This window comes from Anopheles moucheti, chromosome 3, assembly GCF_943734755.1.
Source record: "Anopheles moucheti chromosome 3, idAnoMoucSN_F20_07, whole genome shotgun sequence".
Taxonomy (NCBI): domain Eukaryota; kingdom Metazoa; phylum Arthropoda; class Insecta; order Diptera; family Culicidae; genus Anopheles; species Anopheles moucheti.
Window position 1 is genome coordinate 48,605,262 of NC_069141.1, and position 17,257 is coordinate 48,622,518.

General features: G+C 39.8%; 1 protein-coding gene across 1 annotated transcript in view; it reads left to right on the forward strand.

Moving 5' to 3' along the window:
- LOC128300741 (SCY1-like protein 2) overlaps window positions 1-16,309 on the forward strand; it is a 71,669-nt gene extending 55,360 nt beyond the window's left edge. Inside the window, exons 18-19 of the mRNA XM_053036917.1 lie at window positions 2,882-3,031; window positions 15,791-16,309. Coding sequence (XP_052892877.1) covers window positions 2,882-3,031; window positions 15,791-16,309 — 669 coding nt within the window. The remainder of the gene's footprint in view (window positions 1-2,881; window positions 3,032-15,790) is intronic.
- Window positions 16,310-17,257: the final 948 nt, after the last annotated feature.

Here is a 17,257-nt window from a genome sequence, read left to right on the forward strand (position 1 = left end):
TATAAAAACACTCTTCACAAGCTGTTGATCATGCATAGGCCAATGGAGAAATATTTACATTGCATTTTATGAAACCTGGTGCAAAAGTTGTGCCATACAAAAAATATATTACTCATAGCTTACTATTTATAGGATTAGACTATTCGGGAAAAGTATTATTTCTTTCTAATGCAACAACCAAATTGAATTCACACCATTTGTAATCAAAGCACACACACACGGTATCACCTGCCAGCACAGGTGTGTTCCAAACCACACAACGAACTGCACGCAGCATACACAACAACAATCAATCAGAAACCAAACAAAAGCGAAAGATGGGCCACTCAAACACACTGACACTATCATCAGTCATGCTGTCATGCACTTGGCGCATACGTTGTACTACGCGGGCTAGTAAACATTCGTACCACTCGAAGAACCATTATCCGTATCGTATCAATCGAACTCGAATCGAAAGACGAGCAGAAACAAATATACGCTTTTCTTCCCGTTTGACTCTTTAGCTTGCACGGAGCATGATCGTGAGTACTATCTATCTGTAATTCTTGTTTTCTTGTTATCGTGTGCCGTAGCCGTAGCTGCGTTCCCTACAGCCTTCTAGCGTAAGCGTTAATATACCTCCGTGAAACCGGCACGTCCGGGATCGAACTTCTGCATCCTGTGGGTTCAACGTTTCGTACTTTGGTAGAAGAGTTTTAGTTTCCCCGGAATATTCCTCCACACATCCCACACCTTCAACACCACATCCCACCTATTTTCTTTTCCTATCTCCTTCTAGCGAAGGGATATGCAACGTGCAACGGGGCTTATCAGACCATCAAAGCCACTAAAGGGGAAAGATTTCCGCATCCGATGAAACATATTTCCCATTGTTTGTGTTTGCGCACAATATCCTGCAGGCAAGCTTGCTTACACATGCATTCACCTGGACCATATTTCGATCCGCGGTACTTTTCTTTCGAGTAGGTGACGCCATTTGCCAACGAAAAACATGGCGATGAAGTTTTCTTGGCCGAATCCCTTGCATCCACTACGGGATCAGTGTTTGTTTTACTTTTATCCTTTCCGGCGGAAATCACTTTTCTTCTAAAACTATTCTCCTTCTGTGTATGTGAGGATGTGTTGCTATCAACCCGCACTGCTCCTATTGTCTGTTCAAACTGCTATCAACATCCTTCTGTTTGCTGGCTGCAACCGAGCGGACACTATTTTTGTAAGATTTGCCATTCGTGACGTAGTGCTGAAACTTGCGAGTTCACCTGAATTGCCCGATCCTGGCCGTTCATTCTTTTCTCGTGTGTGGTTGCCGGTGGAGCGTTTGCATTTGGTGTTTCTGCTGGACGAGCGTTTGGCAGAATTCTTCTATGCAAACAAACAGCACTCGTAGCTCGGCTGGAAGTATCCCTATTCGTTGCTATTTTCTGTGCCGCATCACTTCATGCAACGTCACAACGTATTCGTTTGCTCTTGCCCTAATCCCTTGCCAACAATCCATTCCATTACCGCAACTTCCCACGCAAAAAAAGGAACGCATTTGCATCAAGTAAGTGTGCAGAACGTGATGAGCAGCTTTAATGTTCTGCTGTCCAATGGTAGTTTCCTTTTTGTCAGGAATTCGATCAGGACGGTGGGTGGATGCTTTTCATTCGTTCTTTTTTATATATCTGAGATTTATTTATTGTGTCGTTTGTCGCTTTTTTGTTTCAAATACACTGCATTGACTTGTATTGGCTGTAAAGTGAAGCTGGACTACCGCTCGCGTAGTGCTACTGTTTGTCTGTGCTTACTTACCTCGTCCTAGGTGCAACCAGTAACGGATCTCTTTTTTGTTAGTGTTGAACATGTTATTAATCTATAATAAGTATACTTTATCAACCTATTTTTGTCAATATTCATATTTTTATAAGTTATATATACGTTTATATTATACATGTTTTAAATATATATTTATATTTTTACAATATCTTTTAAAGGTACTAATGAAAACAAATTCAATTCTTTATTTTGTTTACATAATGGTCTATCACATCACCATATTATTAAATTGGAAACACTATCGGCTCAGTATGGATTGCACTCTACTTTTTTTCTGATTTTTTTAAATTTAATACAAATTAAAAGGTTTATCGTGTCGTTGCTGGGTAAAAACTGTCACCGTGCAGGTCTTTCGATAATACTCATAATATACTCTTGGTAATATGAAGTACTAAAACATATGTAAATAGACACATACTATGACTACTATCTATAAGGATAAACATTGACATTTAGTGCACACAAAGTATGGTAAACTATCAAGTATGGCTGCTGACAAACATTGACATTTAGTACAATTTATATCACATTTTAAAACGCACAGTACATTGAATCTAAACACTCTCACGCATATCTTGAAACAAAAAGTGCTTTCCAAATGACCGCCATTTTACCGTTCAGTACCAAATAACGATGGAATGAAGGAAACCTGCTTTGCATGCAGCTATCCACAGTATATCCATCGCAACCCACATCGTCCAATCAAGCAATAAAACACCCCTGCCGATGACAGTTTTTACCACCCACGGAATAGAAACAAAGGAAAAAAAATCGAACAAATAGAAGGTGTGCGCAATTGGCCAACCCTGCCAGTGCTCATACACTCTGGCCGAACGGGAGGCAAATGACCCGTGACAACAGCGTGGAAGAAACAACCGAACCAAAATTGACAACCACTAATTGCATTTCGCTTTTCTCTTCTCTTTTTTCTTTTCACTCCCGTCAATGTTTTTTTCCCACCCTCCTTCTTCTTTCATCTCTGTATCATCATTGGGGACATTCTGCCACGGCCTGGCGCAACCTACGCCTCACACCCTGGACGATGGATTGCAACGTATCGCAGGGAGGCTCGATGCCGAACACTTCGAGCAGTGTTCCGTTCCTACTGTCGTCGAGCATGCAATCAATCCGGAGCCGTCGTACCTCGACCGTGCTCTCGTCCGGACCGCTCGGTTCCGGTTCCGGTCTGCTCCAACAGCTCGGTTCCGGCATGGTAAGACAACTGACTGGTTATGGTGGCTCCGGTGCCGCAAGTCCGGTTCAACAGTCTCTTTTCAATGGAAATTCTAGTAGTCAGACTCGAAATAATTATGTACGAAAGTGTCCGTCACTAAATATTACGTTTAGCCGTTAAGACACACCGCTCACACCGCATACAACTCCCGAACCACGATCGCACACCCAACAAAACGATGCACATGTGTTCATATGATCACAGGTTTACTCACACACATTCCACGCGCAACACTCACCATCATTCGCTCACGACCGCGATCACATTTTCATCCACCGTCCTTACCATACCTTCATCGCATTCCATTTTGTTTAATTCACTGCTTTTTTACTCAATGTTTCTCATTTTCTGCCATCACATATTGCCATGCCATTTTTCCACATTATTTTGTGTTCTGGAGAATATTATTTTTGGCATAAAGCCGTTTTTCTCATCTGTTTTACTCATTGGCAGAAAAACAATCATTTTGCTTTATCGTTCTTCATCATATTGGCGTACGTTTCCGTACGCGTTTCGCCCATTTTCATTGTTATTCTTGTTTTTCGGAAAAAAACTGTTTGTTTTGTTTAACGTATTTTAACTGTCATTGGTGTAGTGTTTTCAAATTGGGAGCATACTCCTCCGTTTATTTCTTCATTCTATTTGAAACTTTAATCAGATACCAAACATTGGCACGTTTTTTTATACGATTTTCTTCACTTAATCGAAACGAGTGCACTCTTTTTCGTCTAAATCATTTCTTTGGATTGTGCAGACTGTTTTCACTTTTAATTATCTACCAAAATGCATATAAGCTTGAAACAATCGCACACTTTGCAAACGAAAACAATCAAACGAATACAATAATAACACAAATAAAACCCCCCGTAAATTTTGGCAAAAAAGGCAATAATGAAGAGGTGCAAGCGAGAAATAATTTATTAAGTAACAATGTAACAATTTAAATGAAGGGAAATACGATACTTATTCACAATAACAGATGCAAGATAGGTAAACATTAAGGTACATAATAATGCGATATACCGCTAACGAATGCGCCCTCGGATGATAACATTACGACAGTTTAAGACAAACCCTACAACATTCTCATTGTAGTCCCGGGCAGATTTGAGTGTTAAGTAACGAATGGTTTTTATTGCATAACTTAGCGTCTCCGTCGCAAACCTAAATTTAATATTTCCTCACTAATAATTGGACAGTAGAATGTTTAAACAAGCGATAACATGCAACGGCCATCTGTTACACATAGCGTACACACATTCCCAACCACGTAAGTATAACGATAAGTACAACGATCATTCGTGGGCTAGTTGGTAACCTTCGTCGACAAACCATCGGCCAAACGATGGTGCTGGCTGGCTCACCACCAACAATGATTAACGATGAGACTGGTGGGTGTAAAATGTATGTGTTCCCTTCTTGTGATTTGTCCTGTTTCTGTGTCTGTGCGTTGTGGGCAAATGTACGTGTGTATGAATGTGAGAGAGTGCGTATGTTTGTATGTGTGTAAGATTATACATTGACAAACTGTTCGTAACGTTTACAGTAACAAATGCTCTAATTGGCTAGTGATAAGTTCTATTACCGTTGAACAAAATGCGGCATGTAATGGGCAGAAATCATCACACAGCATTTGTTAGTGTTCACATTTCTGTGAAGGATGCGCTATTCATTTATTGAATTAATACAGTAAAGCACTAAAGCTGCTGAAAAATATTTGGTCATGACATTAAATTTCTTTATCATCATACAAGTCAAGAATTCAAAAATTTGTAGTCATTGAAGTGCAGCAACGATTCCTTAGCTCAACATTATAATGGAGGAACTAAAAATACGAACCCCTTTAAAACAGTGTCTACTAATGAACAGTTAGAGGCTTCGTGTTTCTCTCCCTGTCGATTGCTATGGGATTCTATATTTCTCTCTGTATTCCCACCTTTCTGACTACCTAATTCTATCAGAACTCTTTCTTCTTTCACTGTCCCTATCCAATAAACTAATCTCTAGATTTAGCTTGTGTACAACATGTTCAATGTGTAATTATATACTTCTCTACCTACCTCACAGTTAGAAAAAAGTTTGCACGTGACTAAAAGTGCCCTACTGTATAAATAATTATGTTTGTCTCTGTTAGAAATAGACAAATTGTCATGATCATGCCTTGTCTCAGTGGATATATCTATTCGGCATTTATCATTGTCAAACTGTCAACGCAGGTCACATGAATTTTCCCATTTATTTTACCGTACGATCAAGCTGTAGTGTGCATTGTTTGTTGAGTCTACGGAAAAGTTGTCAAACGTTGATGTTTGCCAAGCTTTCAAACTGTCCTTATTTTACTTCTATACTGAATGCTATGAATATGTACACACACGCCTGTGGTCTCAAATACCAACCAACCATACTTACCTTTGTTTGCCTTTCCATATTGTGGCTAATTTCCAACTACGTTGTGCGAGCTTTGCTATGTGTGTCGATGTTTCGATGTACCACATCGTTCTGTAGGATTTATCTTCTGTTTTCATTAATGTTGATAAAAGTAAATATCGTAACGTTGCTAAAGTGATAATAGGAAACACAACAATCGACAAAAATAAAACGATGGCTCTGTGTTTGCATACAACCTATGTAATATAAACTGATAATAGTAACAAGTCTCCAGATCGGTTCCACAGTGTTTTATCGCATTCCACCTCATTTACTGAGCCACTCATCTGAGATGTACAAAGTTGTGTTTGTTTCACTTTCGAGCATTTGAGTCATCGTTACCATTCTCTGCCCGGGAATCAACAATGATCGTGTTGTAGTGTACTTTATTGCAAACCTCATATTGCAGATTTGCCTCTAATGCTATCAGAGATGCATCCTATCTTTGCAATGATGAATGAGAATGTTCAAGAAATCCGTCTAAGTTAGCTAAGTCTTACTTTATGAGTTTTGGGTTTTTTTTGTGATGCTACTAATCGTGTGTGATGCTTATGCTTCTTTTACAATATAACATATTCTATTCGGATTTAATTTTGGCTGTTCGTGCTTCTGCTAAAAATCACAACTAGCATCCCGGAGTCCTCGCATTCCTTTACATAAATTGCCTTATACTTTAAAACTCTTCCTATTATATGTTATTTTCGTGATTATGTATATGACTCTTAAAATCTAGATGATCCATACTCATACAAATCCTCACGAAACTAAAAATTACTTGTTTTATGTTTCAATAGTACAGTATAACTCCATACAATCAAATGTTTCTTCTCAAAATTACGGTTTATTTTTCAACTTCAACAACCTAAAACAATTTCAATAATCACTCATTTTGGTGTATGATTTTCAATCCCAAGCCACACAAAACTTCATTCACCCAAACGTTGCTTCTGCACATCCTCTGTCAAACGAAAAAAAACAAAGTTTCTCAAAGTTGCCTTTGTTTTCAGCTGAGTCAAATTATTCGATATACCAGCCCATAACCACGATTACCAACATTTTATCCTGACCAATTTAGTTTTTATTAGTCTGTTTACTATGCGCTACCATGTTATGGATTGCAGTCTAAACAATTCGTTCAATTTTAAATTTAAAAAGTTTTTTTTTTACTTTTAATTTAATGCATTTTTTACGTACCGATACATCATCCATCATGCATATTGCCGTTAGGGATATTAATTTATTAAGCATATGATATGCATCATTCAGTTTTATTGATGCCGTCAGGAAATACAGATGAGTGTCCTGAGTATTGGAGGGTTGTGAATGCATTTATCATACAGTGATTTGGGCTGTGGTCAAATAAGTCATCACAATTTACAGCAAATTTGCTTTGGCATATTTTGAACATTATTATTGTACATACGAGTGACCAATTGGATTATTTTATATTATGTTTCACTTTAATTGTTTATTTTTTTAAATTGCACTAAGACCTATCTTCTGTGTAGCTAACCTATCGGCTAGCAGCTCCACAAATTGAACGCACGACCATGCGTCTCCATCAGAAGAACACGTGACCATGCGTCTCCGTCAAAAGAACAAGTGACCATGCGCCTCCACTGAATGAACGAAAGACCAGGCAGCTATAAAGCTTGTACAATATTCAAAATCAAGAATGCTTCATTCTATTATACTCATTTATGGTAAAACTGATGAATGATTTATTTTTTCATAACACAAAAGCATAAAAAACGATAGTTAAACTGTTCATTTTACACCCTTTGTTGGTTTTCCCTTTTTTTGTGTGTTTCAGTTACCCTGGTGAATATTTAATTAATTATAAAAGAGACATAAAACCAAACACCCACCAGAAAGTCCGCACAGCATCCTGCCTCCTACACAAACAAACACATGTTGCACAGCTCAGTGTGGGTGTAGTGGAAAGCGATTCGGCATGGATTTGCACGTCACTTTGCATGCAACACCTGAGCCCACACACACACATACGCGCGCATCGAATGAGCGTGTCTCCGAGCGTATCACCACTCTGCACACCGCTATGCACAACTGTACACAATACAAATCGAATCAGTGGCACTGCACCTTCCCCCTCACCTGCTTTCACACAGGAATACTGGCATCGATAGCGGCTTCCGGTTTCTCATTCCGCATCCAGCACACGCATTGCGGAAGGAGCGCACCGGCAACGAGCATGGCTTTAGTATTTCATTACGAGGCTGCGGTTCTAATCCAGTTTGATGTATTACGGCGCTACATATACGTAACGCGCGCTAGCGGTATGTTGCACACGTGCTACGTGAGTTTGGCCCCATTGCTCTTGTTCGTGGTTGGTAAGTCCCATCGTACGGATGCGACCATCGCAGAGCGGCCATATTTCTTGATGGTTGTCATTTGTTCTCATTTCCGTCCATATCCTTCCACCTGTATCCGACCCCCCCAGTCGGCCAGTTGTTTGTCTCTGGTTTGAAGGTTTTGTACCAATTTTATACACTCCTATCGGTATACGGGTTTCGGCTCAATTTATCCGTGAAATTCCTATCCAATCGGTAACTGTGCCTTTCGTACCGTATCTAAATATACACCGTGTATGCGCTTACCCGAATACAAATGAATACCAAATCATTTGCTCCTTAATCCTTCCGTGCCGAAACTGCGCAACGGTGTAACTTGCGTTAGAAATGCGAAAGTAACCTGTACTTCCTCCCTCTAAACTAACGCTGCGCATACAAAAGATAAACAAATAAACACCAATTGGGTTGGATTTTAGCTGAATATTCATCATCAGCTGTCGCAAACAATCACAAAAGAAAACAATATCTAAAGCAGCTATAGCTCCCTGATGCTCTTTAATCTGCTTCGCTATTTAAAAGCACCATAAAACGACACGGTACGGGCGCATCACGCATGGTACAATGCCGAGCAACCATTTTATGTTTGTCTGTAATCAGATTAAACGTTCTACTCTGCAGTTGGATGAAAATTTCCTTTTCTTGCGAATGAACATTTTATTCGCATTACCTACGGTAGCAGCAAAATCCCTCGTGCTATTACTCAGTCGTCTCGCGACGTGATGACCCATACCATTGCACACAAAGTAGAAGCGGAATTGGGTACAAGCCTTACGATGGCATTGAAAATATATCGTATATGGCATTTTGCCACTAGCCAGTGCTCCCTCGAGACGGTGCTACGAGACAGCATGGCATGATATCAAAGATGAAACGGACTGGCATCAGTGTTTCAATCGTTAAAGACAACCAATCTGTACTTTCTCCAAGGTTCGACCGAAGAACGAAAAACCAGATAAAATATCTTATGGCTGACGCGAATAAAAACAATCTTCTATGCTCACCCAAACGTGAGCAACAACCCCCAAAAGAAATCTGTCAAATAATCAAACTTGTCCAAACTCTCAGCTTGTCCGCTTTTTCTCAGTGGTTGGCTGCGCACAATGATACCTTTCTGTCATTGTTCTTTTCTTTTTGTGGAAACAATACATCGCAGAGTAAAGTATATACCGCTTACAACAATTGAAAATTATTCTTGTCAATAGCACACGCAACCTTTTCCCAGGTATTTGTTAAGATTTTCCCCGGGGAATGAACTTTGTAGATGTTTTGCTTATTTTGTATGTTTTTAATATATTTTTGCTCCTGTACATACGCGCTCTGTTTTATAACGTTTTATAATACTTTTTTTACGTCAACACAAATCTGCCTAATGCTATGAAACCTTGCTTGAATTTTAATAATTCAGTGAATCCACCAAAGCTGGCACCAACATCCTCAATCTTCATTTACTTTAGCGCTTGAGGCACACTGCATAATCAAAACCCGCACCACGATGCCAGCAACTTGGCTGCACACCGCCCTTAACGGACAAAAAGCACACAGCGATTCCACAGTACGCCCGTAACTTTGGTTTTGAACAAATGCTTGAAGCACAGTTTATTTACTCGATCAGAACAACAACCACAAAGAAAAACGTTGCACGCAAAACGAATTACACTGCATTGAATATGGCGTCGCACCACTAAGCTAAGCAGCTAACTAAAACACCAACACTGTATCTTCTTACAAACATCAACAGTCACCATAGAGCGGTTGCTTTCGCTACTCAATGCTCCACACTGTGGCACGCTATCACTGCATCGTGTTTGGCTTTCCCAGAAGATGATAACAACTCACTACCAGAATACAGTTTATGTCATGTAGAACTACAAACAACACAACAACAAAACTACAGCTACTAAAACATCACTAAAGTCACCACTACTGTCAACTGTCAAAACATCATCACCACTTAACAACAACCACAGTTCAGTACGACACAAAGCACCGAAAAAAAAATAACATAACTATGGCACAAACAGTCTTACAACATATCTAGCTTTTGAACGGGAAAGCTTTAAGACGAGAACAGCGTACAAGAAAACCGATTCGATTGGATACCGAACATTCTCCTACAAAAGATTTCTCTTTTTCTCTTTCTCTCTTTCTCTTTCTCTTTCTTTTATATCTGCTCTCCACTGACACATTGTACAATTGTGTTAATGCGTCCGTGCGTGTGTATGTCCGTGTATCTGTGTATGTGCTAATATACAAAAACAAACATACTTATATTTCCAAATCTTCATATAAACTCGAACGACTAATTCCATCTCGACTCTCGCAACAACGCAACCGTGACAACAGTCCACTGTCGTCAAGCAGTCGTCCAAAATTTCCAACCTAAAGCCTTTGGAACTGTTGTCGTATGCTCCGGCTTCGCGTAATACCAGCGCAACTAGTAGCTTCCAGCGCAGCTTTCAGAAGAGCCAGAAAAAGGCGATCAAAAATCTGCGCAAAAGCTTCAAGCTCTGAAAAGCTACAAGCTATACCTAGGACGATGCCGTACAGAAGGCATTAGGAAAGTAGGACCGAACGAGCAATGCAGAAAAAGAGAGCGCATCGTTTAATGGAAGAATGGATTGAAATTAATGCCGGATCTATCGTCGTCAAATTTCCCCAAGACGAGACTACATTCCAAGTCGACATCGCCCTATTCGATCTCTTCCATTCTCTCGCTACTTTCCGCTTTACATATGCTCTCATATACTTCTCTCGTTTTCATCATGGCTGTGTATGTGTGTATATGGACCGAAATCGTTGCATGAACGGTGGTAGCTCTAACCACCGCCAAACTTAGTAATGCATCTCGCCTACTTGGATCGGTGTACTGCTGCCTAATGAATGTATTTCTTAGTACTGGCTATGTCGCTTGAAAGGAACAAGACGCACACAAGTCGTAACCGGGAAACCGACTAAAAGATGGCCATAAACGAATGGAAGAAGTTCATTCTGTATCGACTTGCCTAGCATTTCCGTAGCACGCTATAAACTACTAGAATCAAAACATTACTAAGTCTGCACTGTCACTGTCGCTTTTTCTCAACCTGTCAGATTCTATACCTTTGTCTGCATGATACTCGATATCGTTAGACCAATTGAAGCCAAAAACAAAACGAGCAAAACAGAGCAGCAGTTCCAATCGTCATGATATGTTTCTAATCATAACTAAGACACCAATGTACACAAGCCACAGCATGCAACAAGTACGACACCACTGTAACCACAACACCAGAAACCGTCAGAGGGTAAACTGGTAAACGAACAAAAACATAAGCAAATGGATCATTTAAACGTGTGCCGCCCCCAACGTAGAGTAGAAATGGCATTAGGAGCATTTTTGTAAAGCCACCGGTTTCTAACTACAATCATCCGATGTTTATTGTTAAGTGTGAAGAGATGAGCGGGGCGGTAGAATAGTAAAGCAACAAAACACCTTTCGGTGGCTATCACCTGTTAACAACACTAAACACCATCGCTAATGGCTAACCAAAATCAAACTAATCGAATCAAACACACATGGGACACAAATCTACGATGTTCAATTCCACCACCAACCGCAGCAAGAACTACAAAATGAACGTCAATTCGTCGATCGTATCGCAATCATCGTGTTGGTGTATGAATGTATTGCCGTATATGTAGAACACGAAACAGTCGTGAGCAGTACTAGAAATGTATCAACTTGTGCGCAAAGTAGCGTTAGAGACAGTGCGGATCTTCGACCCGACCCGATAAACTAGTACCATCCCTGCCCCAGCGGCACAACAAGTAAGATCGTATCAGTAGAAACAGTAGACTTTTCCAAGTAGAACCTTTAGGAGTTCGCAACACCAACGGGTTTTTCCATGGAGTCTTTCATATACCGCAATTTTCCTCTCTTTTTTGTAAACAATCTCTCCATAATCTATCGATTTAAAATTCTGTACTGGTAAACAAATACAGTAGCAATTGTACCGCTATTTACGAACAACATTGCACACACAAAACATGTACAACTCCTATCAGTTTTAGTAACATTCTAAATAGCAAGTTCTGTTTGATTTTGGTTCTCCGGATGTGTACATTCTTTCCCAAACTGGTACCTTCTGTTACATTTGCTAAGCTCATCCCTTGCTTGCACTCATACCACCATCACCATGCTCTACTCACAACTCCACTCACCATTGTGATGCATGCTTCATCTTCCATCTATCATCATCCAGCTCACGTATCTGCTTGACCGCCCGTTTGTTCACCACAATCATCTGTATATTTTCAGATACTGAACACCAAAAACTTCAAATCCGTTCTGGAAAAAGTTACTAAAAATCGTCCCCGATCATCATCCCTGTTTAGCGTGGACAATGATCGTTAGAAGTATAAATCCAATATGGAAGCACCTTAAAAGAGCACTGACTGTTTAAAAATGCTATTTATGCTAACTATATTGCCCTCCGAAGCAAAAGGAGGAAACATAAAAATAGAGAGAGAGAGAGAGAAATAAACGCCCCATCACGATACACACATGACGCACAAGATCCTCTGTAATGGTTTCTCCAGCTGAGTGTGCTCTAAACAAGTACATCTCTTACTGTAGCGTCCAATCCTGGATTAGAGCGAAAGGATAGTAGCGCCATCTGGTGAAGAAATGTCAAAGCACCTTCCTACACACCGACACACCACATACCACATACCGTCAGACAAAAGAATATACCTATAACATTTCTTTATATTATATATATATACATATATATATGAATGTATGTGTGTATGTGTGAGTATGTGCACGTGCGTCTTTATTCCCTTGAGATCGATGAATACAAGACCTTTTATTTCGAACACCCCACCTACCAATCGAGTGATCGGTGAACGTTTCCAGCCACTATCAGCACCAAACCACACGTACTCCACCGTTGAATCCATCTGTGCTAAAAAATAAATCAAACAAACAACCACCCGACAGACAGCACGCACCGTCGCCCATCCAACAACCCAACACCACAACAAAAGCCATATTTCTCCAACGCCCTTCCCCTCCGATTCCGATGCTCCGAGTGATCGGTTGGACGTGTGTCTGGACACGAGAACCGAGTGAACCGAAGCGTTCCGAGGTAAGCCATGTTTAGTCAACCCGGCCCGTGATGGTTGCAAACGGAAATCAACTAACCGGCCGATTAGAGTAGACAACATACCTAGTAGACATCCTTTTTAGTCGTAGGAATCATGTCATACGCATTTACGTTTAGCGACGGATGCAGTCGGGATGTCGTGAATTTTCTTTTTTAACTATAGCGCTGTAATGACGTAGTTTGAAAGTTGCTCTTATCTGCAAGTAGACAGCGCACCGGTGCCACACGCTGCTAGTGTACTGTTTTAGTACGGATGTTTAGATTAGTATTGGAACGAGCCAAAATTACGCATACCGTCACACCGGTGGGATATTTCATTCTGTCTTTCCTGTTGGTTTTTGTTACGTCGTAGAATATCACTGTTTTAATGATCATTTTATCCGGGATACAGCATATTGTCTCGTTGTCAGGAGAACGGAACCAAAAATCTACTAACTGTGCTAATTTTTATGTCAACCATTTTAGTACAATTGTCAATTGGTTTATACGACGACTGCCATATGAGCAATTGGGCAGTGCAATTGGAAGCAAAAACTTTCTTCAAATCCTCCAATTCGATACTGTACGAATTTTATAAAATACCATTCTTCCATTACTCCTCCCGCTCATTTTACAAAGAAAAAAACTAATGTACTAAAGAGTGTGCATAATAATTCGTCAATCAATGCACAGATTGGCCTTTGATGGAACATCGGAATTAGGGTCAGAATTTTGTTGAATGCAATGTTATACATGTTTTAGATATGTTATTAGTTCCTACAGCTATGCTTTACGAACTTAAGATTCTCACACTTAACACACATGCACAAACACCAGTTATTTCAATCTCAGTAATCTTCAACATGAGTTTTGTAGAAATATATTTATTCACTACACAGTACTAAACATAAAGCGGTTCTTAAAGAAAAAATAATTTAAGGAAATCAATTGAACACACTTCTGTCGATGTTGTACTAAAATGCACACATACATACAAAGTAAATGTCCTACGCATTTTTAAATTAAATCATAATTTACATTTCTTTCCATAATTACGTATAGATCATCAAAAGCATGATTCGCATAAAGATTATCATATTTTTTGGAGGTTTACCTTAACTTCTTTACTAACAACTTTCATAACAATACATTTCGACGTGTCCTGAGGCTCAGCCCGCAACCGAACTCTGTTAAAATTTGGTAGCATTGTTTTGGTCTTAATTAACTTCACTAACTTACTGCTTGTTCTTAAACATTGATCGTTTTCAGCTTGCTCGTCTATCTGGCCGTTCCTGTTTTCCCGTTGAAGAATGAAAAGCATTACTGTGTATAGAGCTTAAACCGTAAATAGTTTAGTTAACAACTCTGCTTTATGTATTCAATGTTTCAGTAGTGCATTTGTTGCGAGTGTTTGTGGAACGATCTGTTTTGTTTCTTAGTACAAATAGGTAGTAAACGGACCATACTGTATGTTTCATACATGCCATAATCATGCATAGCGTAGACGGGAGATCTACACTGTTGTTTGCTGATACACCCCGAACCATAATCCGATTACCAACTTGATCAAGATCCAATTAACGATAATTATCGACAAATTGCTCTTTAAACACTTTTCACGCGTGAAATCGTACGGTTGGGTATGGCTTAATATCGCTTGACATAAATCACGAATCAGTTCATCAGTTAATGTTGGAAAAAAACTAATTTCCATTAGCACATGCCCAAACAGATACTCCCGTTGCAATTTCGCTGCCAGCAGCAAATCATCAATGAATCAAAAAGTGTAACAAATAACCTTCAATACCTCAACAAATGTATGCAAATTAAATAATCAGCTTTAGAGCGTTACTTCAAAAAAGTTCTACTTTTCGAATTTTCGTATTCAATGCAATTATGAAAGTAATTCATTCGTAAACATTTTCAAACGGCGATTGAGGAAAAAGCAATGGAAAAATACATATATCATGTTGAAAACTCAAGCATAATGGCAACATTACTAAAGAAGTACTCCCATATCATGTTGCAACCAATCAATCGCGTACGGTTCTTCGTACGGTTTGTGTTCAATCAAATATTAATTTTAAGGTTCGTTTTCAACAAACGGTTCAGATTGCTTATTTTATTACATTTTTCTCGTACCATCGTCCGGAAACGATGAACGAAAACATGAATCACTGTTGTGGTACGCAACATTGCGCTGCAGAATGGATTTATATTTTAAAATTCAATAAGTGTACAAACGAATACACTCACCTCTAATTGATTTATCCACCTGTAAAACGCATGGACGTTACGTTAGCGGTTTGTGGTGATGAAGTTTTCAAACATTACAAATGCTTTCTTTACTGTACGACATGTTTTAAACATATTGCGTATGTCTGTTTTATTCGTCCGTACGAAATATGTATAGGTGTGTAGGCTGTGTATGTGTAGTGTATGTATGTGTTGGTACATATTGTAATTGCTAGTTCAATGTGGCCACGCTTTTAATTCTTGTTGCTCATGGTAGTATTTTTCTTTTTCTCTTTCTCTCTGTTTCTCTCTCTGTCTTTCTCTTTCTTTTCTTCAATTTCTACATTTTCCTCTTAAACTTTACTTTCATCTGTATCACGTATCATCACTCTGCTCTGATATCCTACCCAATCATTACCCTCATCTCTGTTGAATCGTCCACCTGCACCAACCCATATTGATGTCCGTCATCTGGGAGAGGGATTCTGCATCGTTCGCGAATGCACCACCCACTCGCCTGCACCACCGCAAATCAAAAACCGAAAACAAAAAATCGACCATTCCTCTCTGAATTGCAGCGACAGCTGTACGCATTAATGACCAAAGATAGATTCACGCTCAGCAGTAATAGTAGTGCACAGCAGGCACCACCCAAACCGCACGCACCTCTGTCAGCATCCGCTACCGCTCTCAACACTACGTCCGTTACATCTAGCAGTGCGACTAACGTTACCGTCGGCACCATTAAACTTACCAGCGGTGGGATCGCAACCATTACCAATGCAACCATTGCTTCCGGTACACCCAATATTAATACACCGCTAGTAGGTTCGAGCGGTCCCCACGGCTCTACAACGTCATTGACCATCGCAGGGCAATTCGCCAAATGTTCGTCCCAAGGCAGCACGATCGGTACCATTTCCACCGGGACGAGAAGCCGTTCAGCCAGCACCACATTGGGTGCGCCGACGTCCATTACCTCCTTTTCGACCTCCCTTTCGAATCGTATCACTGCACAAATTCCTCCACCGACGACACTGCCAATCGGAAGTTCGGCCGCAAGGTCACCAACCTTTGGAGCTAGTGCACATCGTTAGTTTAATTTTGCTGTAAAATAGTTGCCAGAGGAAACTCATTCTACTACAATCCATTTATTAATACTTTCAGTTAGTAACACTGCCTGTATAGCGGAGCATAGTGGGAAGGCTTTGTGCATGCGCTTCAAATTAAACTAATTGCATTTATAAACCCATTAGGAATGTAAAAAGTATTTCCATTACGATAAAAATGTAGGGTTCATATTTCGCCTTAATTAACTTAACAAACAGTATTCAGTTTACGACGAAGAAAGTTGCGGATCGCATCTAACCCACTGAACAATTATGTCTATACCCAAGGGTCCCAGGCAGAGAGTTTAAAAAGTACGGGAAGAGAATTTAAATGATACGAAAGGTAAGGGAGCTTTTCCGATAGAATCGTATTACTCTCCACAGCAGAATGCAACACAAGATCTTTCCCAAACGAAATATGTTTTTTTTTGTAACTGATTTTATTTATCGGATCAATGCAAATCCCTAAAAATCTTCATCAAACCCATTTTTCGTGACGGAGCTTGGATGTCCACAATCGAGTCCCAGTGCTTTCCCTTTAGCACTCTTTCGAATACAGAACACGTAGCCGATCGTGAGGAACGCTGAGAGACTGGGCGTCTCCATTGCGCTGGGTCAAAAGCTCAAAACTGAAGCTAACGGAAATTGCTTTCATATCAATCTCAGAAGAACTCTAATTAATGCTAATTAACGTCGTTTGAGAGTCAAAGAGTATCTCCATCATTACCTGCATTTGGGCGGAAAAAATAAATGAGCTTAATACTTTTGGGGAAATTCCGTCATATTTTGTTAGCGCTTTGGCCATCTTAGGATGGCCTGAGGATTTTTTTTAGTGTGAACCTCCGATCTGCATATGAGTAATATAAATAATGATCTCATATTTTCAAGTACAGCGCACCTGCAACTATCAAACATCTGAGAAAGGAATGTAATTGA